Source organism: Vicugna pacos, chromosome 32, assembly GCF_048564905.1.
Source record: "Vicugna pacos chromosome 32, VicPac4, whole genome shotgun sequence".
Lineage (NCBI taxonomy): Eukaryota > Metazoa > Chordata > Mammalia > Artiodactyla > Camelidae > Vicugna > Vicugna pacos.
Genome location: NC_133018.1, coordinates 15,604,958 through 15,631,908, shown reverse-complemented (window position 1 = coordinate 15,631,908; position 26,951 = coordinate 15,604,958). Strand labels below are relative to the sequence as shown.

Sequence of the window (26,951 nt, the reverse complement as noted above, 5' to 3'; positions counted from 1 at the left end):
CCGTTCCAGGAGCAGTCTGGAGGTGGACTGTTTCTAGGCAGTGACCCCACGGCCTGTAGGATGACCAGCCTGTGCTGTCATTGGGAGTGGGGGAGCATTAATGTGTACAACATTGTTTATTTTACCTTAGTGAAGCACGTCACTTTATGATCGTTCTGACAGCAAGATATGTGCTATTTTGATCTCTTGGGTAGGATTTTTCTAGTTTTCAGGCGTGTCTCAAACACGCTTGCTGCTTCGGAAGCCAGCTTCCCGTCCCAGGGAAGCTGTGGCTTAGAATGTAGGTGCTTGTTTTGTTCCTGTACCTTGCTTGATCTCTCCAGAGCCATTGGCCTTTCCGGCTTCAGTTTCCTCAATGGCGAAATGAGATGTTAACACATCTCCCTGACTTCAGTTTGGTTGCTGAGTGTATTATTGCTTCGGGGGTCCTTTGAGTTCTCAGTGCCTTTGATGTAGTTGTTCTGTGTGTTGGTCTTTTGAGGCGGATTTCAAGTGAGTGCATTTAGAGCTTCTCTATTTTAGGAGCTGCAGTTTAGTTACATTGTCCCGGTTTGCCTGGCCCCACCTTCTGGGTGGCTGATCGGGTAGCGCTGGGGTGGGGCCCAAGAACTCGCATTTCTAACCAGTTCCCCGGTGATGCTGCTGTTGCTGGTCTGGAGACCCCACTCTGAGAACCGCTGTCCTGCGGGGATTCCTGGTTTCTGGTTACGGCTGCTTCTTCTGTTTCTTCAGGGATGGGCTACGTATCTGAGACCCCTTTCCTCTCAGGCCAATGGGTGGCACCTACTCCCCTGCTGTTACTAGCCCCGGGGTGCCTCGCCATCCCGCATTCATTTCCTTTAACCTTACCCACACCTTTGCAAAGATCCCTTTCCTCCATTAATGGCTTCAGTTACCTCATTTAAGTGCACTGTCTGTTTGTTGCCAAGAACCTGGATGATTTGATGTTCAGTGAGGTTTTTTGAATAGATGGATGAATCAGGCTGGGATTCATATTTGCTGAAATAAAGGACCTTCTCTCTCTTTCTCTTGGTCACCTTGCCCTTCAAGAAGGATAATTTAGGGTTTCTGCTAGGGGCCACTCTGCACAGAGCATCCATCCCGTCCCCCCCACCCCCCATGCCAAAGATCAGTAACACTGGGTAGAGTGGATAGTGATGCCAGTAGCATCGTTACATTTTCATGGCACTTTCAGTCATGCTGATGGCAGTGCAAGCATTTCAAGGACACATTTCTAAGAGGTGGCTCGCCTGGTACGCCTCTGATGGCAGCAGTATGCAAATTGGAGTAGAGAACTAAAGAACTATTATGTATCCCCACCCCCCACCCCCGTCTGCAAACACGTGCATACAAGCTGGCACGTGTATATGCATGCACCTGCACATGCAACACACACACACACACACACATTTGTCCTTTGTTTCAAATGCAATGGAACTGTTGGGAATTGCCGTCCCAGTGCTTGGGGGTATAGATGGAAACACCAAAGGAGGAGCAGCCGCTCCTTCCAGACCAAACACATGTAAGATTTGCCCTTTAATTAGCATCTGCAGCTGCTGCCATCGGAAGGGTCTGTCTCTATTGGCCAGAACGTCTTTGCTTTAAAAGAGCAAGTCTATCATAGCTCCAAGCCAGGCTCGTCTGTCAGCTGCTGTTTTTCTCTGCCATCCGCAGAGTTGTCACATCGTTGAGGGCTGTTTCACTGTAGGGCTCTTTTTCGTCCTCTTGTCTCCCTGGCCTCTGATTACCCTGCCTTGGAGATCACTCTCTGGGTGTCCCGCGGCTGTTCATCCTGTGCAGGGGCATCTCCCGTCCTTGTAGGGATGGAAGGGCATTGCTTCGGTGCTGATGGACTGGTTATGGTCCAGCCCTTGGTTGTCAGTGATCTTGTCTCAATATGCAGACAGGCTCCAGGGAGTCACTAGAAAAATGTAAGCAGCAGAAGTGAGGGCTCTGTTAAGGCCAGGTTTCACACCAGGGCGCCTCTGCTGGAGAAGCTTTTCATTTGGTTGGAGTAGGGACCCATGTTGGCACCACAGCCTCATGAGCCTTGGGTCTCATCAGAATCACCACAGTAGCTCCTTAAGAATGCAGATTCCTGGGCCTCATCCACAGAGCGTGATCCATGAAGCCTGGGCTTGATCCCTGGAATCCACATTTTTAGCAAGCTCCCTGAATGGTTGGGGTGGGGAAAGGGACATACTTTACCTTTCCATCCTGCTTGATTTTTTTTTCCCCAGTTTGTTTTTATTCTTCTAGAATTCCTGCTCCATGAAGGCAGGGATTTTTGTCTGTTTTCGTCACTCCTGTTTTCCTAATGTCTAGAACAGTGCCTGGCACATAGTAGGCATTCAAATATTTATGTGGATGAGTGTGTTTTATGCATTAAAAAAAAGTGCTTCCCCAGTGCTTCTTGTGTACAGGCAGGTTTGAGAAGCCCTGCCCTAGAGCACTTGCTGGTCTTCTTGGGTTGGAAGTCACATTTTGGGTGGGATCAGTGCCTCCCTAGGCATCTCTGAAGAGTAAAAGTCAGGGATGGAGTCACTTTTTGGGGCAAATCCAGATGCTGTGAATGGACTGTCTGGCACAGCTTGGGTGGTAACTTTGGTCTGGTTTGATCATCATGTTCTGCTGACCCTGGTCTTTGGTATATAGCATGTCGTCTGGATGAAGACTTGAACACTCCTAGTTTGTGACTTTTGCTGATGCTTTTGGAGCCTCTGGACTTAGTACTGTCTTTAAAAGTCCAAAACGTTTTCTGAAAGTGTCTTAAGTCCTGGTTCTTTATTATTTCTTTAGACTCAACAGCAAGATTGAATAAGCTTGTCTTGACCACACACAAGCTGTCTTCCCGTGGGCTCCGTTCATCTCAGGATAAGTTACTCTACCCTCGTAGGCTAGTTTGGGGATGGGGGTAATATCTTGGGATAGCCAAATTTACCCAGGAAATGCTCAAATTAATTTCTCCTAAAGTGCACAGCTGGAACCCTCAGTATGACAATCTGGAATCGTGTTGGTGTGTCAAGTTCGATAAGTTTCTTTGCTAAGGAGGTTTGTCATTTAGTGTGTCTTTCTGGGCCTCAGGTTGTAGTGCTGCCTGCCCAAGTAGCTGTTGTCATTTCTTCCCTTTGTTTTCTCCGCCAACCCTGGTTTTGAAGAAATGGAGAGTCGTCTGACCAGTGGAAAAGACTAGTCTCGCTTGGCTGGGGATTTTCAACTTAGTAAACTGGACCTTCTGAATAGAAGCAAAGAACACATCTTTTTGCCTCTCTAAGAGATGGTTCTTATTTTTTGAGCTACTTGTCACTAGTCGTTACAAATAGACTCTTTAAGAGTCACCACTAAGTGCCCAGCAGTGGTCAGTTTGTGAGCTCTTTAAAGCTGCCTGCAGCTGCTACATGTTTGACTTTCTCAGCCTTAAACTTGGGAGCTGTTTTGTTTTTCTTCCGCATTTTTTAATAGAGCCCCATTAGAAAATTTTTAACTGTGATGTGTCGTCATAAATATGCATTGTTCTTATTTTAAGACATTTTGATTCTAAAAGCGTGAGTACTTCAGTTATCTGCGGATTGTGTGTGCGCGCGCGCGTGTGTGTGTGTGTGTGTGTGTGTGTGTGTGTGTGTATTTATGGCCTGCTTAATGGCAATATATATTTAAAACAGACGTAGAAAATTAGCATTCAGCCACGTCCCCAGGGCCTGAGAAGAACCTGGTTGGGATGAATGGGTGAGCTGTAGGCAGCCAGGTGGCTCCTGTGGGCTCTTCAGGGACCAGGATGAGCAGCTTTCATCTGCCATGAATTTGGGGGAAATAAAGTCTGCATCTCAACTGCTGCCCCTTCCAAGTGTTGCTGTTTTTGTTTAGTTCATAAATCAATGCTTTTTCAGTGCAAATGGAACCTCAGTCTTCAGACTATCCAGTGTTTGGTTGAGTATCTGCTGTGTGGAAGATGCCAGTGACGAGGGTGTCTTAGGGAGGACATGCAAGTCACTGGCCCCTCCAGGGGTCCCTGGTGGGGGGCTGACTAGCTGCAGGGCAGGGTCTTTACTGGACCAGCCTGGGGCCCGGGCTTACCTGCCCATGCTCCACATCCGAGCTGACTGGAGTTTCCCTTCTCCGTCTGGACTTGAAGCCCACAGGAGTTTGGAGGAGGATGGAGAGATGTCACCTCCCAGAGCTGGCCTCTGGGAGGCAGTGGTGTGAGAGGTGGTTTTTAAAAGGCATTTATTTGGATCTGCCTTGTTTCAGAAAGGATTTGAGACAACTTAAAATGAACGACATTTATAGTGTGGCTCATGAAATGGGAAATGAGAGCAAAGGGCAGGAGGAGAATTCAGGGAGGGTTGACACGGTTGCAAAGGTGGTCAGAATGGGCCCAAGTGTCTCCCAGCCAGAGCGGGAAGGGTCGGGGAGGACCTTGTTGACGCCAGGCGCAGTATTGCAGGGCAGTTAGTCCTGCTCCCATTTTACAGGGGACGAAACTGAAAGGCAGAGGCGAAGTCGCCAGGCTGAGGTTTGAAGCCACCGAGGCAGATTGGCCCCGAAGCCCCGTGTTAACTCGGTAATATCACACTTGGTTACCATCAAAAGGAGGAAGGATTTCAGTTCCTTGGGATGGAAGACATTTTTTACTAATCAAACAAGTAACCTGAGGCTGTACTTTATATTTTTCCAGATTTCCCCCCCGTGTATATACTAACAAGTGTGATTGATTCTTTTTTTTTTTTTTTGGAAATCACAGAAAAGAAGTTTTACTGTATCCTGTTTAGGACATCGCTTTATATTATGGATAGCTTCCCATGGCAGAATAAATAGATGGAGTCCATTCTTTTTTTTAATTTATTTTTTTTGGGTGGGGAGGTAATTGGTTCTTTTTTTTAATTGTTTTTTAATTTTATTTTAATGGAGATACTGGGGATTGAACCCAGGACCTCGTGCATGCTAAGCATGCTGTCTACCACAGACCTATACCCTCTCCCAGAGTCTATTCATTTTAAATATCTCCATCTTATCCCATTATTTAGATAGATCATATTTTAGCACTTGTAATGGTGGCCCTTTGGGTGATTTCTAGGTTTTTTTCTTCTCCCCATGTGACAAACAGTACTGCAGTGAATTTCTTTATCCATCTGCAAACTACTGTAAGTTCTTGTAAAATAAATTGTCAGGGGTGGAGTTACTGGGTCATAGGGTATATGTTCACATTTACATTTTTAACAGAGATGGTCATATTGCCTTGCACATTGAGTGTTAAAGGAAAAGATCGTGTCACTTTTTTTACATACCTCTGTACTCTGCTGGGTGCCTGGGGCAAGAGGAAGGAGGCAAGAGGATTTGTTGCCCAACCCCCCGAGGAATTTCCATCTATGCTGTGTACCTAATCCTAGGGAACGTCTGAGTTGTTGACTTGGTGGGTGGGTGAGTGGGTGGATGTAATTCAACCTCTTAAGCTTGCCTTTGCGCACGGGGTCTGGGGTCCATCTTTCATTGTATTGATTCTCTTGGGTAACGGATGTAATTTCCTCAGGGCAGGGACCTCATTCTACCTGACTTATAAGATGTCTCAGACATCTTCACGGTTTTGTGGAGACGTTGTAATTCTAACACGTCACACAGTGTTTGAGGATCTGATGGAAAACATCCCCTCTCCCTTTTTTTGTTTTTTTTTTTTTTTGGGTGTATGAAGAATGAATGACTTTGGCATTCTATACAGGTCATGGAATATCAGCCTGGAGGGGATTTGCTGTCACTTTTGAATAGATATGAGGACCAATTGGATGAAAATATTATTCAGTTTTACCTAGCCGAACTGATTTTGGCTGTTCACAGCGTTCATCAGATGGGATACGTACATCGGTAAGTGAGACTCTCTGGTAGTTTACTGAGAATGTATCTGTATCATCCCAGAGTTCCTGCAAAAGAGTGAATGGATGAATGATTTCAGCATCAAAATAACACTTCGTCCAATTTTTAGCCGGTCTTCACCATTATTGGCTGAAAGCAAGTTTTCCAAAATGGCAGGCCGCTTGGCTTACCCATTCAACGATGAAACAGATCTAAAATTGCAAACCTCTCAAGCCTGCCAGTTAAATCTGTTAATGTAGCTAATAAGCCTGGAAACTCTTGCATGGTAGAAAAACTGAATTTGGTTTGTGCAAGGAAATGGCATACCATGTAGGAACGGCAGGCAGTGAAGTTGTACCTCTGACCTTGCCCGTTAGTGATTTACAAAAATGTTCCCTCAGATCCTCAGTCACAAAGTGTTTCTTTGCATCTTCACTCATCTGGTGTTTTATGAACATCTGAGAATGTTGGGGGAATGGAATGATGGTTAGACTGGGAGCCACAGAATCCTGAGTTGAGTCTCAGCTTTTCACTGACCAGCCACATGGCCTTGGGCAAATCCCCTAGCTCCTTTTGGCCTTAGTTTTCCTAATGTGAGATGTGTGTCTCTAGGAGCAATAATCCACCTAATAACATGTATTTATTCCTTTTCTGCTTTCCTCCCCATCCCTCCCTCCTCTCCTCCTTTTGTTCCTTCCTTCCTTCCTCTCCCTCTCTCTCCTCCCTCCCTCCCTTCTTTTCTTTCTCTCTTCTTCTTTCACTTAGATATGTTTTGCAGGATGCTCATTATTTATGCCATCAGTAGGGAGGTCTGTAGAGCAGAACACAGACACTAAGATTCCTGGCCGAGCCAGTATCAATATCCAGCAGCTGCTTGATGGTTGGCATGGAGAAAACAACACTAATTTTTGGCCCTGATTTTCTTACCAGAGACGTCAAGCCCGAGAACATCCTCATTGACCGGACGGGACACATCAAGCTGGTGGATTTTGGATCAGCTGCAAAAATGAACTCAAATAAGATGGTAACAAAATGGAATAAGATAGCTTAATAGAGGTTGAACTACAGAGTGTTCTGTGGTCCTGATAAGTTTGAAAAATGGAGATAAAATTGAGCGACATTTTGGAGCCTTCATCTGCCAGTGTATGAAATGATATCTCTGCAGGGCAGCGGGGACACAAAGCTGTTTTCCAGACTTACTTGACATGGTACCTGTTTATATAAAATACCTGTTAATACCTTATAAAACATTTTTAGGAACATTCTTATAGTTTGGTTAAAAAGAAGGGAGAATGCATATTTTGTTTTTCCCTTCATTTTCCTTACTGGTTATAAACTGTCTTCTGTTACACTATCTTTTTTTACTTGAAAATATTTTGAAGTATAACTTTATTTATCTCAAATCCTCTATTTCTCATGCAGTGAAATTGAAATTAATCACTAGAGAGCATTTGAACCAAATATCCTTAAGCATTAAGAACCAAGTGCTCGAAATGTCAAGTCTAAATCCTGGACCTTTGGTAAAAATTAAGCTGTATTCCACATGCTAATTATTGTTAAGCTGTATTCCATGTGCTAATAGGAAGGCAGGAGGGTAGCTACTGAAATTAAGAGTGGGAATACGTCAGGAAAAAGATGACAAAGTAGAGGAAAATTAGATTTAAAAAATCTAATAAAGTCGGTACATGCTAAAATGTAAATTTTCAAGTCAACTAGGCCAAAAATGGTAGGTCTAAGAAAAAAATTGACTTAGATTTTTAAGACGAATTTCTCAACTGAATAACTTGGTGGCCTGGACAAATCCTTAGGAACTTGGCCTTTTATTCTTTCTCTAGAAAATGCTCATTCTAGTTAAAATGCACAAATTAAGAGGTTAGAGGGGCTGCTGTTCAGAATGCCTCTGGGTTCTGAGAATGTAGTCCTTATAAAGGGCAATATGTAAAAATGTCATTTTTTCTCTCGAGTTGCTTGGAAGAAAGGTGGGTACCACCAGGATGATGTTAGGGAAAGGCTTGGGGTTGTGTTAGCTCTTTGCATTCTCAGGTTTGGCCTCCCAGTTCTGTTCTCCCTGCTTGAGATAACTTACCTGGGGTTCAGGCCCTTGGGAAAACAGGCTCACTATGTCCTCTAAGGTCAGTGTTCTTCAGCCTCAGCACTGTTTGTTTTTTTACCTCCTAGATTTTGTTCTTATAATCTATTCCACTTGACCATTACATTAGTAATTAGATTATAGATTAAAAAAAAATCAAGTTTCTTCTGTGTAGCACAGGGAGCTATATTCAATATCTTACAAGCTTTAATGAAAAAATATGAAAACGAATATATGTATGTGTATGCATGATTGGGACATTGTGCTGTACAGCAGAAATTGACACATTGTAACTGACTGTACTTGAATTAAAATTAGATTATAGAATCAAAACATTTTATGTTTTAAAAGTTATATACAATTCAGAAACAGCATGAAAAGTTAAGAATTGAATTTAGTGGAATAAAACACAGAAAAAAAGTTCAAGAATACAGTTTTATCATCTAGGATTCAAAAACTTACACACATTGCATTAGTGATCTTAATAAACTCACGCATCTAGAAATAAAATGAAGCATTGACATAGTTAGCACCATTGACATTTTCGTCTAGATAATTCTGTGCTGTGGTGGGCTATCCTCTGTATTGTAGGATGTTCAGCTGCATCCCCGGCCTCTACCCACTAGAAGCCAGTGGCACCCCCATTTCCAGTTGTGACAATTAAACATGTCTCCAGACATTGCCAAATGTTTCCTGGGGGACAGAATCACCCCTGGTGGAGAAACACTGCCATAGATTGAGAAGCATCAGAGAGCTTATTAATGAGAGCCAGCAATATGTGTTTGTGATAAAACCTACTCGGAAAACTCTGTTTCGATCCAGTCACTGCCTGGTAAATAAATGAGAATAAAGAGTAGGATCCTGTCTCTGCACCTGGAGTCACTATTTTCAGAGTGCTTAGTGGGGAGACAGGACTTCTATTCATTTCGGATTTCTGTTTCTCAGTGTGGCAAATTGCCTTTTTCAGTTCTAACCGTAGCATCCTTCACGTTAGGTGGGGAGCCTCCCAGAGGCACTCCGCTTTATTTGCAGCTCAGTGGTCAAGCCCTGATTATTTTGGTCAAGGAGGTAATAGCACTTGGTCCCGCACACTTGAGAATATTGTATTTCCTCTCAGAGAATCACTTCCCCAGAACTTTGTCCTCTTAGGGCCGATGTGACAAGCAGATGAGGAGGAATTTCTAGCCTTGTTTCAAGTGCAAAGACCCTTTTGTTATAAAAGACCAATAATCTACAATCCAGATCAAATCCTGTGTGGATATAGAATTACACTTTTTTTTTTCTCTTGGTTATTTTTGATCCATGGGGCTGGGTGAAACATGTTTCCTCTAAATAGGATGTTTTGTAGGTCTGAAGTAGGTTTAAAAAATTTTTTTATTAATAGACTTTATTTTTTAGATCAGTTTCAGGTTCACAGATTTGAGCAGACTAAAGTAGGTTTTTAAAGTACTTTTATACTCAAAATATACTATATAAAATATAATTCACATTTGCTGAAATTACTCTGTATTACCCCAGATCCATTCATCTGTTTCCCTACCACTGCTACAGATTGTTTCTGTATTGTGGATGTTTGTGAATTGTAGCTCTGTTGAGTTTTCCATCTTCCATTGTCTTTATTTAAGCTTCTTAGCCAGAATGTTGCTTTGGAGTATTTTCGTTAGTAGACGCAGGTGGATTGTACTGCCTGGAGGTTTGGGTGTTGAGCTGAGATGTCACCCACTTCACCTTATTAGAATCTCAAAGAATGGCAAACAGCTGACAGTTCCAACCTGTCTCTCTCAGCTCTAACGAAAACAATTGTAAGGAGATTATAAATAAAGAGCATTATAGCATCTTAAGTGATAATCACTACCATTTAGCAGTTGGAAACCCATAGGAGATAGCCCTTTTTGAGATTTATGGAGGAGTGGAAAGATTTTATTACTTTTCCACAAGAGGAGCCAACCTAGTGAGAATATTTTCCACCCTGCTTCTGCAGGTGTATGTTTATGCCCTGGGCAACTAGAGCAGGAAAGTTGGGTTGAAATAGCTTTATGTATAAGCATTTTATGGGAAGGGGATTGGGAGGATGAAGACTGGTTTTCTTCCCCTTTTCACATCTGCCCTCTGCTTGTTAAAGAATCTGCTAGGTTAATCCCTTCCTTTCTTTCCTTTCTTTCCTTTTTTTTTAAACCCTCTATCTCTCCAAATGAAACTGACTCCTCTGTCTCTGTTTATAGTCATGTTCTTACTGTCTCCTTTTGAACTGGTATATTTTCTTCCCTGTTAATATAGTGAAAATTTAACCAAAGTTTAGTAAAATTAGGGCCTTGTCAGATGATGTGGCTGGACTTCTAGTACACAGTCCCACTTTAATGTCTTACCCAGATTAGCTGGCTATGAATTGCCACCAGAAGAGAGTGAAAGCATCTTGTAAAATCCTTATCAGGATGTGTGAGATTAGACTATGGAACTAATGGAAAAGTACGTGGAGGTCAATAACTAATGGACACTTTAGTAGTCATTAATTGTCACTAAGTCTTTGTTAATTGCTATTTACTGTATTTAGTTGGAGAATACAAAAAGCAGGCTAGGGAGTGTTTTCCATGAAAATTTTGTAAAATTACAAAATTATTAGACATAAATGTATATAATCACATTTGCCCTGTTATGGGGCAAAAATTAGTTATGCAGTTATCTGACTCTCTTTGATAAATCTAATCATTAGTTTGAAAATGAAGCATTGGCAATTTATACTTTTTGCTGGGTCATGCTTGTAAACGTGACCCAGTCAAGTTCAACTCTTTTTGAACAAGTCACCAAGTTTCAGGAGCTGCCAGCAAGAACAGAATATTCCCAGTCTAGTATGATGATAGAATAAAACCCAGTAAGTGCCAAGGATGCGTATTTGAGGAGTGTGCATTAAGGGTTCTGCCAGGTAGTTCGGCATAAAGGGTAAGCATTTAATCACCGATACAGTGGCTTTACCAATACCCAATCAAACCAAGGTATTATAGTCTTTCTTCTCTGGTTTTGATATTTTAAAAATATTTATTTCTCATTGTCAGCATTGAAGGTTTTTTGTTTGTTTGTTTGTTTGTTTGTTTTACCAAAACCCTGTAATTTAATCCTAATTCTGTGCTGAGCTCATTAACATTTACATACACATTAAAAGACAGAAGTCTTGGCTTAGGCTTCCCGCCATCAAGACCTCCCCTTGACTTAAGCTACTTTCAGTTCCTCAGGCTTAAGGTGCTCTGTCTTGGTGACCAGACATTTTCTTTTGCCTTACTTTTGTCTCTCAGCACAGGCCTGTGGTTTTTTTCTTGGGTGGTGTAGCTTCCCCATGTGTGTTTCCCATGGAAATCCTGTTGCCCAAAGTGATGGCTGACTTGTGTCAGGAGTAACAGTATCACACTGTTTTCTGGGTATCACACTGTTTTCTGGGTTTAGGGTTTGGAAAAAAAAAAAACCTGTGGTGGGCCTGAGGGAAGGGGTGAAAAGAGAAGGGAGTCAGGAGAATGGGTTTGTTTCCTGTAACAGTGGGTCTCTGAGGCAGAGGAATGGATAAAATTAAAGTTTCAGACTGGAAGAGCTTGGGTCTTCATCACTGGAGAAAGGAGACCTCCTGGTGTCTTCTCTAAACGTTCGCTTTCTTCTCAGTCTCCTGTCAAATCAAAGTAAGGCAAATGGACTTTCTTGATATGTAAAGCCCAGCCTTAAAGATGTGTGGCCTTATCTATAAAATCGCTTGGCTTATTCAGATGCACTTAACATCCTTTAATGGGGGGAAGTTCTTTTGCACCATGCAGCTGCTCAAGCGAGGGAAGCCTTTTTAGAGGTAGAGTTATTGGGCAACTGGTCAGCCCAGTATGTGACTAATACAAGGCCCTCTCTGTTTTAATGGGGAAGAAGGTTAGAGAGGTGATCCTCAGACTTCGAATTTCATGGCTCAGTAAAACTTCTAGACAGTTTGGAAAACCGGAAGGTTGCCAGCTTATTAGGTTTCCTAGGAAGGGATTGGGGTGAGGGGCAGAAAACCCACCTCTTTCATCAGCATCATGTCAAGAAAGAAAGGATGTTTAAGCACTAAACCAGTCAGAAAGATAACTTCTCAGAAATAAGGGCAGTTCTTTAAATGGAATATATATTTGGCTTTATAAAAGACCTCCTAGCGTCGTCCTGATAGTTCTCTGTCAAGGTCAGGTGCTTGGATGCCACCAGATTGGAGGGCCCTGTGTTTCTAAACAGTGGGGAGGGAACCCAGGAACAGGGGTTGGGGGTGAGGAAAACTAACTCATTAACACTTGACCTCTGGTGGAACTTAAGTATCACATCTTGCTCTGCGGGTGGGCTGAAGTAGGAATGTTGACTCCAAATGTTTAAACTTGAGATAAGCCTTGTTTGCAGTATTGTGTTGTCAGCTAGCTGCCAGTTTTTCAATAACAGTGAAAGATGATCTTTTGGATTCATCTTTAGATGTTATCATTTTGCCATTTTCATAAGTAAGAGAAGTTCTATCAGTAGGGTGTATCAGGAAAGACATCTTCCGTCCCAGGTATGCACCCAACTGTCATTTGTGTAACCAAAGGGTGTATGTCATCAATAGCTCTGGCCCCTTTGCCTTTGGATTATATTATGTGCTTTAAAAAAATTTTTTTTTTTAAAATTAGTAAATCATTTGCATTTCCTGAAGCTGTGCCACTTGACAGAAGGTTCAAGTGCCTGGGAGAATAGTATAATCAGTCACAAATCAGCTTATGTCTGAATTGTGGCTCTTGGCAATCTATTTGAAGGTAATTGAAAATTTGCTGTGGCTCATTTTATTTATGGGTTTCTAGGTGAATGCCAAACTCCCGATTGGGACCCCAGATTACATGGCCCCTGAAGTGCTGACTGTGTTGAACGGGGATGGAAAAGGTGTCTACGGACTCGAGTGTGATTGGTGGTCGGTGGGAGTTATCGCTTATGAGATGGTTTACGGAAGGTCCCCGTTCACCGAGGGAACCTCAGCCAGAACCTTCAGTAACATCATGAATTTCCAGGTAAAGAGCCATTATTAGATTTTGACGTAATGTCAAGAAACGCCATTTAAAAATTGTGCAAATGAACGTTTATATTGTAAACCAGCAGATCTGGATACTAACAATAGCAAGTACTTACCTAGCACTTACTTTGTGCCAAAATGGCTCTAAATACTTTATTGATTGTATTGTATTGACTCTCAGCTGCCAGTAATTGTTCGCCTGTGCCATCATTTTCTGTACCATTTAGAAGGAAAAAACTGCTGCCAATTAATCTAGAATATTTCATTGATTATGAAATGCATTTTGATTTCAGTGCTGTTACATGTGAATGAAACGGGAGTCTTAGAATTGATGAACTATAGGTCATTAACTTGGCTAGTCCTCAAACAGTCCTTTGAGGTAGATGACATTATTATTTTCATTTTACAGATGAGGAAACTAAAGCACAGAGTGGTTAAGTAACACAGGCAGTCTGGCTTTGAAATCCATGCTCTTGATAGTATGCTATGCTACATCTTATTACTACTAGCTATCAAATATGGCAGTAAAAAATCAATGAAGACATAAATTAGAGATACAGTAATACATACATAAAGTAGAATTTAATCTATTTTCTAATAAACTGTATTTGCCACTATATTAAGCCCATTTCTTAAGGATGTGATAAAGATCTATGTTTTAGTTTCAACCAAAAGGAAGAATTTATTTCACGGGTTTTTGTATCTCTTTCAGTTTCGTCTTTGCAGGATGCTTAATAGGTATTTTTCTATGTATAATGCATGTTGTATATGCTTCATGCATACGTGTGTTATTTGTTATTCTTCAGTCTCCTCTTGAGTTAAAGTTTCCCCTGAGATGACTCTTGGGGCTAATTGGTTTCCTCCACTTCAGTCCATTCATTCAGTAATGAGTGAGCTGTACAAGGTATCGTTATGTTACCAGGCTTGCAGTGATGGGCGAGGAGGAGCAGGTGCTCTCTGCCTTCTTTCTCCATCACCACAGGGAAATCAGAATATACTGTGTACATGCAAAAATGGAGCACAGAGGGAACATGCAGGAGGGAGTGATGGGGTGGAAGAGGGAGGCGGGGGTGTAGGTAGGGAAGAGGGGCTTGGGTTGGGGAGGGCCTTCTAGCCAGAGGGAACAGCAAGGTCTGTTCAGGCAGCTTTAAATAGCGCATCATTGTTGGGTAGCACAGGACGGTGGGGAGTGTAGCTAGATGAGACGGGAGAGGGGAGCAGAGATCAGCCATGAAGGATATGGAACCCTTGCAACGGAGCTGCCCTATTGATGTGAGCAGGCCATTTATTTTGGGAACATGCCTTTGGTCCAAAGTTAAGAGGGCACTAAACTTCCTTCTTTAAGGGAAAAAAAAAACCAACTTGGATAAATGAGAAATACTTTTTAAACTTGGGGACATGAGAAGCTGAATTTGCTAAGGGAATAATTCTTTTATTTCCTTTGGAAATTATTTTCTAGCGGTTTTTGAAGTTTCCAGATGACCCCAAAGTTAGCAGTGAATTACTTGATCTGATCCAAAGTTTGTTGTGTGGCCAGAAAGAGAGGCTGACGTTTGAAGACCTTTGCTGTCATCCTTTTTTCTCTAAAATCGACTGGAATAACATTCATAACTGTAAGTAGAGCTGTGTTCCCTTCAGTTCCGGGGTTGGGATTAAGAAACATGTAAGAATGATCTGAAATTATTCTGGCCCACTGAAGCGGGTATAAATTATATAAATAAGAGTTGTAATTACGAGAAGAGAAGAGGCACATGATGTAGCTGTCCTTAGTAATATTTCTTCTTTAAAATTGTTTGCATAGAATGGGGTCATTTTTCAAACTCTGTGTTTCTGTGGCCTTTGGAATATTCTCTCTCAGTACGTTAGGGGTACAGATTGATAGAGGTTGAAGGTTGTCAGTTGGTTTGGCAGTTTCTTCCCGGAGGAAAAGTCGGCCTTATAGGTATTTCATTCACGGATTAAAAGACTCAGAGATTAGGCAGAGTGCCAAGGTTGTTTTGCTAATGGCCAAGCCTGCACTAAAACCATAAATGCCTTGCTGTGTTTGTTTGTTTCCCTCTAAAATATTTGTCTTTGCTCACAAGCATGTAAAATCTGTAATGCGTGTGCACAGTGAATTCATTCGTACATCACTTTGTTATCAACTAGTGCAAACTAAATTCATTAAAAACAAAGACCTGACTTATTATCAACAAAACCAAACTGCTTTTTTTTTTTTTTAACAAGTTGGTGATTTTTTCTCAGTCTTTTTTACTCCTGGATCTAATGACCTGACCCAGTGAATAGCATAGATTAGAGTCGGGAAGGAATTGGCCTGGTGGAGTGTGTGTTTTATTTTTGGTGATGAGGGGAGGTGGGGAAATGGAATCCATTTCTAGGTGTCAACACCAGGCTTCTAGTTGGAGCTGTGTTGTAGTTATAACCTCTTACCCCTTCCTCAGGAAGCTATGCATTGAGTTAAGATCCAGTATCGTCCAGATGAAAGCCACTTCAATGGTTTCTCTAATCTCCTGCCAGAATAATTAAATAGGCTGTATTTCCATAAATCTGTCTTGGTGATTTCTTTTTTCTTCTGGGAGCAATATTGTATTTTTCTCGTCTTTAGGCATCAACCCCCAAAGCTCCAAGGTTCAGAGCTTTTAATCAGCAATGTCTTTTCAGTGCAGTCTTCCTTTTTTGCTTTTGGAAAGATTTGATCCAGTTTCTTTTCGATGCTGCTCCAGTACTTAATCCTTCCTTACCCTACCCTTTCTCTCTGTAATCTTGAATAAGCAGTTAATTTTTTCTGCGTGCACCTGCCAATTATGCCTAATGACCGATCTCCACTCAACTAACTCGGTCAGTGGTGATTAATTACTTTATTTTGTATTTTGGTGAACCTTGATACTGTGTTTGGTATTGTGTCAGAAGTCCTAGCTTTTGTTCTCTCTTCTCTCAGGCTGGTTATAGGTTTTAGGCTTATTGGGCTTCCAAGGGGGAGTAAGTACTGTTCTGTTGATTGCATGGTGCCTGGAGGGGATACATGTCAGTCTAGACCGTGGCCCATGATGTCTGTCTTGAGCCCCATCTTTGGAAGGTCATGGTTATCACTGGGATGAGATGACTTTGTAATGGATCACTATAGCCATCTTCATACTTGTTGCTTCCACACTTGACTCACTCGCTGTGTCTTCTGTGGCTCTGCTGAACTTTTCTGTGTCCTTAGTTTTTCCTCACCTTTAACACATATTTACCCCCCTCCTACACCCAGTTCATATCAGGGAGTACTCCTCACCCAACTAATCTTTATTCTGATTTAAAATTTAGTTTTTTAAATAAAAATTGTATATTTAAGGCACACAACGTGATGATTTGATATACATGTGCATGGTGAAATGATTACTACTGTCAGGCTAATTAACATATTTGTCTCTTCACATAGTTTCCTTCCTTCCTTCCTTCCTTCCTTTCATGAGAGCAACCTGAAATCGACTCTCTTAACAAATTTTCAATATTCAAAATTTCAGTTTTCAATATAACAATATAGTACTATTAACAGTAGTCATGTGCTGTACATTAGATCTCTAGGACTTAGTCATCCTACATCACTCCAGCCTTGTACCCTTTGACCAGCATCTCCCCGTTTCCCCCACCTCCCCACCGCTGGTAACTATCTTTCTACTCTGTGCTTCTATATATTCAACTTTTTTAGATTCCTGTGTAAGTGAGATCGTGAGTTTTCTTTCTTTCTGTGCCTGTCTTAGTTCCCTTAGCATCATGACCTCCAGCTTCATCCATGTTGTCTCAAATGGCAGGATTTCCTTCTTCTTTAATCCATTCGTCCACTGGCAGACAGTGAGATTGACTCCGTATCTCAGCTACTGTGAATGATGCTGCCATGAATGTGGGAGCATGGATAGCTTTTCCAGGTACCAATTTCATTTTCTTTGGGTATATACCCAGAGTAGGGATTCCTGGATCATATGGTAGTCCTATTTTTTAGTTTTTTGATTAAACTCTACTGTTTCCTTAGTGGCTGTACCAATTTATATTCCTACCAACAGTGACAAGCTTTCCTTTTTCTCTACATCCTTGCCAGCACATTATCTCTTGTCTTTTTGGTGATAGCCATCCTAATAGGTATGAAGTAATATCTCATTGTGGTTCTGATTTGCATTTCTCTGATGATGAATGATGATTAACGCCTTTTCATACACCTCTTGGTCCTATGTACATCTTCTTTAGAAAAATGTCTTTTCATGTCTTTTGCCATGAATCCTGATTCTAAAACTAACAGAAACTCTTGATGGTTTTTTATTGACTTCTAACTCCCAGTATAGTGGCTCTGAAGAGTCATGAAATATGTTTGCTTTAAAATTTTTTTTTTATTTTAATTTTAGTAACCCTTTTACTCTGAAATAATATAAGATTTAAAGAGAAGTTGCAAAGAGAGTATAGAGTTCCCGCATACCCTTCTCCCTGTTTCCCGTAATGTTAGCATCTTTCATAACAATGCCACATTTGTCAAAATGAGATTAATATTGATGCATTACTGTTAGTTAAACTTCAGACTGTATTCCAGTTTTCGCCAGTTTCCCCACTCATGTCCCTTTTCTGTTCCAGGAATCAATCCAGGGTACCATATTGCAATTAGAATGTCTGCAGTCAATGAGACTAATCCTGGCTGAGTCACTTAGTGTAGTTCAGCCGGTGGGTGGGATCTCCATGTGCACTGAGGATTGGTAGAGCCTTTTCCTGAAGGTTCCGTCACATCCCTGACTATGCAGAGAGCCAAGGTATTAATTTCAATGTCTCCCAGCAGATTTTCCTGTTTTTCACCAACTTCTCATCCCTGTGTATTTGTAATTAGTTGAGGGTTTTGTGATTGAAGACATTTCTGGACTCCATGATATTTGAGCTATTTTCTAACTAGGTAACTCTAACAAAAATTATGCCTTTGTCCAGTCCTGTTTTTCATAAACACATGTTGAGTGACTTTCATCAACCAAAGCACTTGAAGTCATTAGGTTTCCTGAGTTCATGGTTGCTGCTCAAATGCCTAGTGGTTCCAGGCTGTTGAATAGTTCCACTTTCCATACACAAGATTGTTCTTTAATGAAAGCAACATTAGCCTTTCCACTATTTCAACCCTAATTCTTCTTTTTCTTGTTGTAACCAATGAAAGGAAGTACTGCTTAACACAGCAGGTAGTAATCTTGTAAAACTCATTATCTCAAGAGGTGGTCCTGGCAGGATATATGAATGCAGTTTCAGAATGGTCTGGGCAAATTTATGAGTGACAGAATTGGGGGTGGCTCCTGGGAGAAACTAGGACATGCCTTGGCTTTGACCCTGAGGAGCATCTGTGCCCTCTTGGGTCCTCCCCTGGAGTTGCTGTGGGCAACACGGTGCGAACCAAGAATCTGACCAAGTTCAGGAATGTTTATTCTCCCAGCAAGTCAAGAGCTCTCTGATGAGTTACAGCCACACTCATGGATGTCACCGTGTACCTATTACTCTGATGCTTCATTCCCAGTCTTGCATGATCAGATTGAAGGTTGAGTTTTCAGTTACTTATCATCATTATTTTAAGGCTGCTTTCCAAGTTGAAGTGGGGGGCTTCTGAAGTGTACTAGCTGCCCTGGGCTGTGCAGTTCCAGTGATACTGGGCAAGTCTCATTGCTCCCCTAGCCTGATTTTGTGGGCTTCTGGAAGCCAGTCAGACCTCCTCTTTCATGCCTTAGGGGTTATGCCTTCATTTCCTGGCATCATGCACCTGCTCCTGTCAATGGGAAAGTTTTACTGTCTGGTATGCCCTTCTACTCACATCTTTTAAAATATCCTCCCCTAAAGGCTAGTGATGTCAGTGGAACCAGCACGCTTGCCGCTTTCATTCAAGACCGCCTTGTCTTGGGCGGGGGAGGGTATATAGCTCAAGTGGTAGAGTGCATGCTTAGCATGCATGGAGGCTTGGGTTCAATCTCCAGCGCCTCCTCTAAAAAAATAAATAAACTTAATTACTCCCTCCCCACCAAAAAAAAAAAAAAAGACTGCCATGTCTTGACAGTGAGTAATACATAATGTGCATGCTGATTGTGGGTGATTTCCTAGCACATCTGTTCTAATGCTCTAGAGAACTTGTTTGTCTGTTACTTACAACGTGGGCTTTTTCTCTCGCATCTTCTTTCTTTCACTCTTCTCAGAAAGGCACAGTTGTTGCAAAGTTATTCTGCGTTTCCAGGTCTTAAGCATTTGTTAGCACAGAGTACATTTCACTTCAATCCGGCAGTGACTCAGTGTTGGTCCCTTGCAGATCAGCACTGAGATCTCCCTCTGCCCTTGTCTCTGATCATTATTCACTACCTGGCCCTGAACGGCCATAATGAAACCACAAGTAAGTCTGTGATTTCTCAGTAAACCCGAGGGGTCACAGCCTTTGGTTTAAAGAAAAGGGATTCTACAGCTTCCTAGCCTCGGGTGAAATTCGTACACACTGTTGTGTGCACAGATCAGCACCATGAGACCTACTGGGTGTTCTCCAGTCCTTCAGTACAATAGGAAAGACTGGTTAAGTATCAGTTGTTCTGTGCCAACCCCCAGGTATTTAAGTGTATTACACTGTATTACTTCAAAACAATTCAGAGGTAAGGATTACTGTATTCATACTATGATGTGGACACTGTGATAACTTGTCCCAGGTTCTATAGCAAGTGAGAGAGAGAGAGTCTAGATTTAGGTTGAGGTCTGGGCAATTCTAGAGCCCACACTCTTTCTACAATACCATGCATGCCTTAGCATAAGTAATTGTTATTAATGACGTTTGTCGTGATAACAAGTAATAAACCATTGCTTAATGTCTGTCCATTTCAGCACATTTGGAATTGTAATTTTGAATCTGTAAGATTCATCGTGATACTTGCGTATCTGCAGTGTTCTAAGTGCCATGTTAGGTGCTGTAGCTCTGTTGATGAACAAATTTGGATACAGCCCTGGCTTTCAGGGAACTTACAGTCTAAACTATAGGTCCTTGCTTAAACAGAGCTGTGGTCCTGTTTAAATTGCCATACCTTAAAATGGTAGAAATTTTGCTTGGTAGGTCGCCCACTGGCTTACCAAATCACACGTACTTGATCTTAAAGAAAGACTATGACACAGTGAACCCTTCCCCATGTACAGCATTCTGTCCTTTCTGTTAATCTATTACCCTCCCCACACTTCAGATCTAGCCTGGGAAAGGACCATGTTGGATTGATGACCCACTTCTAAAATTGCAATTGATAGTCTCAAGTTGAATTGAGAGGACTTGATTCATGTTTTCTGTTTGTTTGAGGTTATGTGGTTCCTCAGCCTCGGCACTGATGACTTTTAGGACCAGATATTTGTTTGGGGACTGCTAATGTGAGTTGCAGGATGTTCAGCAGCACCCTGGCCTGTACCCATAGATGCCAGTACACCCTGCCCCTTGTGACAACCCAAAATGTCTCTAGACATTTGCCCAGTGTCCCTTGAGGGGCACAGCCACTCCTAGTTGAGAACTTGTTTTAGAAGAATTGGTTAGGTTTTTACTGGGAGAGAGAGTATTCCAATAATGAGAATCACTCAAGACTGCCGTTGTTAACAAGCAGTGGGAACGTAGTCTGGGGTCAGTGGAACCTTGCTATGATGTAGAGTGTGGTCCATGGACCAGCAGCATCAGCACCACTAACATCACCAGGGAGCTTGTTAGAGATGCAGAGACCCAGGCCCCCCTCCACCCCAGACCTGCTGAGTCAGAAGCTGCACTTTAATAAGATCCCTAGGAATAAGATTCCTGTGTGTAGCATTTGTGAAGCCTGCAAAAGAAGAAAATGAGATATATCAGCCTTAGAGTTTCTCACTCATCTTTGTGAAGTCCTCCTTGTTTTGTCCTCTGGGCTCAGGGTAAGGGGGGACTGCTTTTTGGCTGAGGGTAGATGGAACCACTTAGAAACACTGGATATTAGGCTCTGCTTTTGGAATTTGAAGCTTTTCTTTCAGATGGACTTACAATCCTTCATCTCTGAAGATGGTGGTTTAACTTAATCTTTGCTTCCTGATAGCAAATAGGTGGTTGTAGAACAAAACAAACAAAAAAGGCGTTTGTATGCCTTCCACCCCTATCCCACAGCTTACTCTTGTCCCATATTTACTTTTTAAAAAAAAATTGAAGTATAGTTGATTTTACAATATTGTATTGGTTTCAGGTGTATTGCATAGTGATTTAGTATTTTTGCAAATTATGTTCCATTACAAGTTATTGCAAGATAATGGGTATAACCATATTTACTTTTAATTAAGGATGGATTAAGTTGTGGTATATTTATACAATGGAATACTACTCAGTGATAAAAAGATAAAATAATGCCATTTGCAGCAACATGGATGGACCTGAAAAGATCGTCATTCTAGAAAGAGAAAGAAAAATATCATATGATATCACTCATATGTGGAATCTAAAGACAAATGAACTTATTTACAAAACAGAAACAGACTCACAGACATAGAAAACAAACTTATGGTTACCAGCTGGGGAAGGGATAAATTGGGAGTTCGAGATTTGCAGATACTGACTACTATATATAAAATAAATAAACAAGTTTCTACTTTATAGCACAGGGAACTATATTCAATTCCTTGTAGTAAGCTATAATGAAAAAGAACATGAAAGAAATACATATATGTATGTGTATGACGGAACTGTTATGCTGTGCACCAGAAATTGACACAGCATTGTAAACTGGCTATACTTCAATTAAAACAAAAATTTCCTTCAGTTACAGTTTTCAGGTATGTGCTATATTGCCATACCCTTTATTGAGCACCTGTTAGGTGCCTGGGGGCTCTGCTAAGCACACTGTGCATATGGTTGTCCTATTTACTCCTCCTAAGCCCTCCCTGAGGCAGATACTGTGTGTTTGGTCCCACAGTGCAGATGAGGATCCTGAGGCCTAAAGAGATGAAGTCACTTGGCAAAGGTCACTGAACCAGGAGTTGGCAGTGGCAGGAGTCTAACTCAAGTCTCCCAGACTCCACGTTCACTTTGCTTTTTAAGATTTAGTTGAAAAAGCAGTACTGTCCATGGTAATAAATTTCAAGCAACACAGAAGGTTAAACAGTGAAAAAATGTCTCCTTCCCGCGCCATGCCCAGTGCCTCTCCCTAAAGTGAATCATTCCTGTCAGCTCCTTCTATAACTTCCTGGAATATTCTATGTGCTAATAGAGTATCCAGTGTAGCTTGTACTCTGAATGACATCGTTGTACTGCCTGCTAAAAATTCGGGAGTGTCTATTGTCAGGCTGTTTTCCCGCATCATTGAAATAAATGGAGGAGAAGTCTTTGTTCGATCTCACCATGTTTACTCTTTGAATTGGCCATCCTGGCATTGGTTTCTGATGAGCAGTTCTCTCTTCTCAAATGGAAACCCTTTATGGTTTTAACATGAATACTTCATTTATTTATTTTGGTGTTCTGTGTTATCTCAGTGACTTGACATTGTTTGTGTGTGTGTGTGTGTGTGTGTGTGTGTGTGTGTTGGGGGCCTTCTTAAGGTCTGCTTATTTGGAGGTTTCTATCATTTGAGCCTCCCCCTCCCCTCATTTCTTGTTTTTCATTTCTTTTTTGGGGAGGAGGAGGTAATTAGGTTGGTTTGTGTGTTTAATGGAGGTACTGGGGACTGAACCCAGGACCTCATGCATGCTAAGCACTACCACTGAGCTATACCCTTGCCCCTTTGTTTTCTGAGCTAGTTTGAGGAGGATGGTAGATATACTTCTCCATTAGTCTTGGTTGGCCTTTAAACGTATCTCCCTGTTAGATACCCAGCCAGTCACTGCAGTGGCTGGGGGAAGTGAGGAAGGGGAGCTGGGGGTGTTGGAGAATCAGCACGAGGGAGAGGAGGCGGGGAAGACAGGGGGATGTTGCAGTAGTGCTGGCAGAAACTCAGCTTACTAGACAAGGAGCGTGTGGGCACCACCTGCTAAAACATAAAAAAGGAATAATAAAGACACGTAGTCAGTAGCTCTTAGAGCCTGAAGAGATACATAGGTGAATATTTATATGTCTCTCAGGGATTTTTCTTAAGAGAGTAAGTTATTGACAGGAGAAAATAGGCTGAAAAGAGCGAAATGCTTATGGATTAGGATTATAGGATTTTTCCCCCTGTAGTTTGAATTTAGAAGCTACCACCGGAGATGTTAAAAATACATAGTATTCCACTTTATTCCAAGAGAAATTGAGATGGCTTACTTTAGAGATAATTGCAATATTAAAAGGATAGAAATAAATAAATCGAGAAATCTGGGTGAAGGGCATATCAGGGTCAGGAAATAAAGTTAGGGTTAGAGTAAAAACAAGTTCCTGTTAAATTGCTAGATGGGGGCAGATGTGGGGTCCTCAGCCTCCTGATGGCCAAATCAAAAAGGAGAATAAACAGTTATCAGAGCCTCCGTCCCATGAGAAAAGAAAATCCAGGGTGGTGTGCTCTGAAAAGACTCAACTTTCTGGATACTGAGCCCTGAGGAATTTCATCGTTGGGTTCCCCAAAATGAGACCCCTCGTGACATGGTGGACCACATCCCTCTAATATGTGCCCTGAGATTTCCCTATGACCACTTCTGTGATGCCTCTTCATGTAAGCCAATCATGTAATGCTAAATTCCAGTTGAGGAAATCATTTCTAAATGAGGCAAATTAACCTTTCCTGGGAGGTGATGGGAAATGGGGAATAGGTTTGTTAGAGAGCCCATAAATTGGAGTCCTCAGCCAATCCTTCAGTTCAACCAGGAAATGATTTGGCCAAAGATTCAAAACTGTATTAACCATCTGGGACTCTACTCAGCAGCCAACTTTCTAGTCAATTCCATGAAATGCGGTGATTGCATTTATGCTCATTTTCCAGGGACAGAGTTTGGATAGAACTAAAGAGAGAGGTTGGCAGGAGTCAGAACAGATTGAAGCTGAGGGACAAAGCGTAGGAGGTGCAGGTGGCTCATGACCGAGGGTTCGGAAACAGTTTCCAGTGTCTTCACTCTGGAAGAGACATGCAGCTGACTCTGTTGGTCCCTGGTGATGGAAAGAAACAGATAACGTTCAACTACAGCATTGGCAGTTTGGGGACCAAGAGCCACCCTTCCTGTCCTTCAAAATTCTGACCAACAAAGGACACACACACACAAAGAACCCATAGCCGGGGAGGGATGAAAGTATCCACTTTACCCTCGGCAAGGGGAGTACATCCACTTTGATGTAGGGCTCCAGTAGATTCACCCACGGTACTGGGGAGACTGGTGGGCCTTCTCTCATGGAAGGTGGGCCTGATTGACGAGCAGGACAAGGGAGGTCAGTTGACCAAGTGCCCGCCAAGTTTGGACGTAGGCAGTTAAGTCAGAAGTGTCGAGCCAGGTTGTTGATTTCGAGGCGGGGTCACCCTGTCTTCCAGTGCGGCAGCCTTGTGAGTGTCCAGCTCCGATGGGTCAGATCAGTTCCTCCCTCCCTGGATGAGGAGTAAGTCAAGGGTGAGACTAGATGTGTTCATTCAGCGCTTCCCTCTCGTGGGATGAAGGAGCCTGTGCTGCAAGATCCTTAGCCCCGGAAAAGATTGGGGACAAAATGTTCTCTCTTCCCAGTGGTTGGAAGCAGCTTTATTGAGGAGTGGGAGATAAACAACAAATGCATCTATTTTAAATGTACAGTTTGGACATACGTATGCACCTGTGAGACCATCGACACTCAAAGTAATGAGCATCCATGACCCCCTAAAGTTTCTTCATGCCCCCTTGTATCCCTTCCCTCCCACTCCTCCCCTTGTCCCCCAAGCAATGACTGAAACTCTCTCTATATATACATGTATATATATGTATGTGTCTATATATACATATAGGTCTGTGTATGTCTATGTCTATACATATATACATACATAACTTTTTTCCCCATGACAAAGAAGTTGGGTCATTGTCTTAAAGACTATCTCCATATTTGTCTCTCTGCTTCTTCATTAGGGGACGATGGTGGTGGGTGGTGGGTGGTGGTTTTGTACTTGTTTTTCCAGTCCCTGTAAACTGGAAATTAGTTCCGAAAGCTAAATTAGGTTCTGATTCTGATTTGACTCTTCTGGCAAGAATATCTAACAGCGGAGAGGGGCTTCTCTTGGCCTAAGATGGAACAGTATGAGGATCAAAAACACTGCAGGGGTTTGAAACACATCAAGTATACAGAAATTCATGAGTTTTATGTATATATATAAACTATATATAAAAATAGATAAACCAATTTCTTGTGTATAGCACAGGGAACTGTATTCAGTATCTTGTAATAACCTTTAATGAAAAAGAATATGAAAACAAATGTATGTATGTGTGTGTGTGTATATATATATATATACACACACATACATACACACACAACTGGGACATTAGACTTCGCACCAGAAATGGACACATTGTAACTAACTATACTTCAAATTCAAAAAAATTCATGAGTTCATAATGATAACTGAAAAAGAAATCTCATTGGTCACTTCTGGCAGTTGCTAAGGTCCCCACCCAGCCCCAGATCATTACTCTGAATGTTGGTAAATAGAGGGAAAGAACTATTTATCCTGTCTTTATATTCCAGGGTAACCAAATTGTTGATGTGCTAAATAAACGTAGAAGGAATGATGCAATTGGAAAACCACCATTTTTCAGCCCTTAAGGAAATGATGGCTCTAGGCAGTGGTCATCAGTGGTTGCTGAGACCATGAAGTGAAAGATGAGAGGGAACTTCATGAGAGAGGGACCCGGCTAATGCCACTGGAACCCATGGATCATTCTTAACATCATACGAAGAGAGAGAAGCATGGTGTGCCCTCTCATGTCAGGCACTTACTAAGTAGACAGCACATCCTGGGAAGTATTCTCGCCAAGAGAATTGAATATGAGAGTATGGGAGGACCTAGATTTAACTGCCAGTTGACAGGAAACATAGGAGGACAGAGAAACGTGTTCAGTGATGTTACAAGGCTACAATCACCCAAGCCCAGAATGTGGGAAATTCTACAGGGACATGTGGTCAATCCCATTTCTTAAACCAGCAAATGCCATTTAAAAAAAAAAGTCAGTGTTTATAGAATAAGAGACACACCAGCCAAATTGTGTGAACCTTGGTTGGATCCTGATTCAAACAAATCAATTATAGAGACATTTTGGGGACAACTGGGAGAATCGGACACAAACGTGATACTAGATAATGTTAAGGAGTTACTCTTAATTTTGTTGGGTGTGATGAAGGTATGGTGGTCACGGTTTTTAAAAGGTCCTTATCTGTTAGAGGAGTGGTTCTTAACTGGAGGCAGTTTTGCCCCTCTGCAGGACGTTTAGCAATACCTGGAGGCATTTTTGGTGTTATTGGCATCTAGTGGGTAGCGGTCAGGGACACTGCTCAACACCCTGCAATACACATGTCCGTCCCCTACGACAAAGCATTCTCCAGTCCCAGTGCTGGTGGTGCCACGGGTGGGAGACCCTGGGTTAGGGATACCTCCTGCTGTAGTTAACCGGTAAAATCATATGATGTCTGGGGTTTGTTTTTAGTAATCAGCGAACATGCAGATAAAATGGGGATGGAGGTGAGATGAAATGAGGTTGGAAGTCTTGCAAGTGGTTCAAGATGGGAGATGACGTGCGGGAGCTCATTTTTCTCCCATGCCACTTCTGTGCACGTGGAAGTTTTCCTTTTTTTTTTTAATTGAAATATAGTCATTTACAATGCTGTGTCAACTTCTGGTGTTCAGCATAATGCTTCAGTCATACATATATATATCCCTTTTCATATTCTTTTGTTATAGGTTAGTACAAGGTATTGAATATAGCTCCCTGTGCTATACAGTAAAAACCTGTTGTTTGTCTATTTTATATATAGTAGTTAATATCTGCAAATCTTCAACTCCCAATTTATCCCTTCCCTTCTCTCCCCCACTCTGCTGTAAGTTTGTTTTCTATGGGTGTGAGTCTGTT

At 41.9% G+C, this 26,951-nt stretch overlaps 1 protein-coding gene across 8 annotated transcripts in view; it reads left to right on the top strand.

Moving 5' to 3' along the window:
* CIT (citron rho-interacting serine/threonine kinase) overlaps window positions 1-26,951 on the top strand; it is a 149,731-nt gene that overhangs the window by 23,116 nt on the left and 99,664 nt on the right. For all 8 annotated transcript variants that reach the window (XM_072953653.1, XM_072953655.1, XM_072953654.1 and 5 more), the window contains exons 6-9: window positions 5,714-5,856; window positions 6,775-6,868; window positions 12,757-12,960; window positions 14,422-14,575. In XM_072953653.1, coding sequence (XP_072809754.1) covers window positions 5,714-5,856; window positions 6,775-6,868; window positions 12,757-12,960; window positions 14,422-14,575 — 595 coding nt within the window. The remainder of the gene's footprint in view (window positions 1-5,713; window positions 5,857-6,774; window positions 6,869-12,756; window positions 12,961-14,421; window positions 14,576-26,951) is intronic.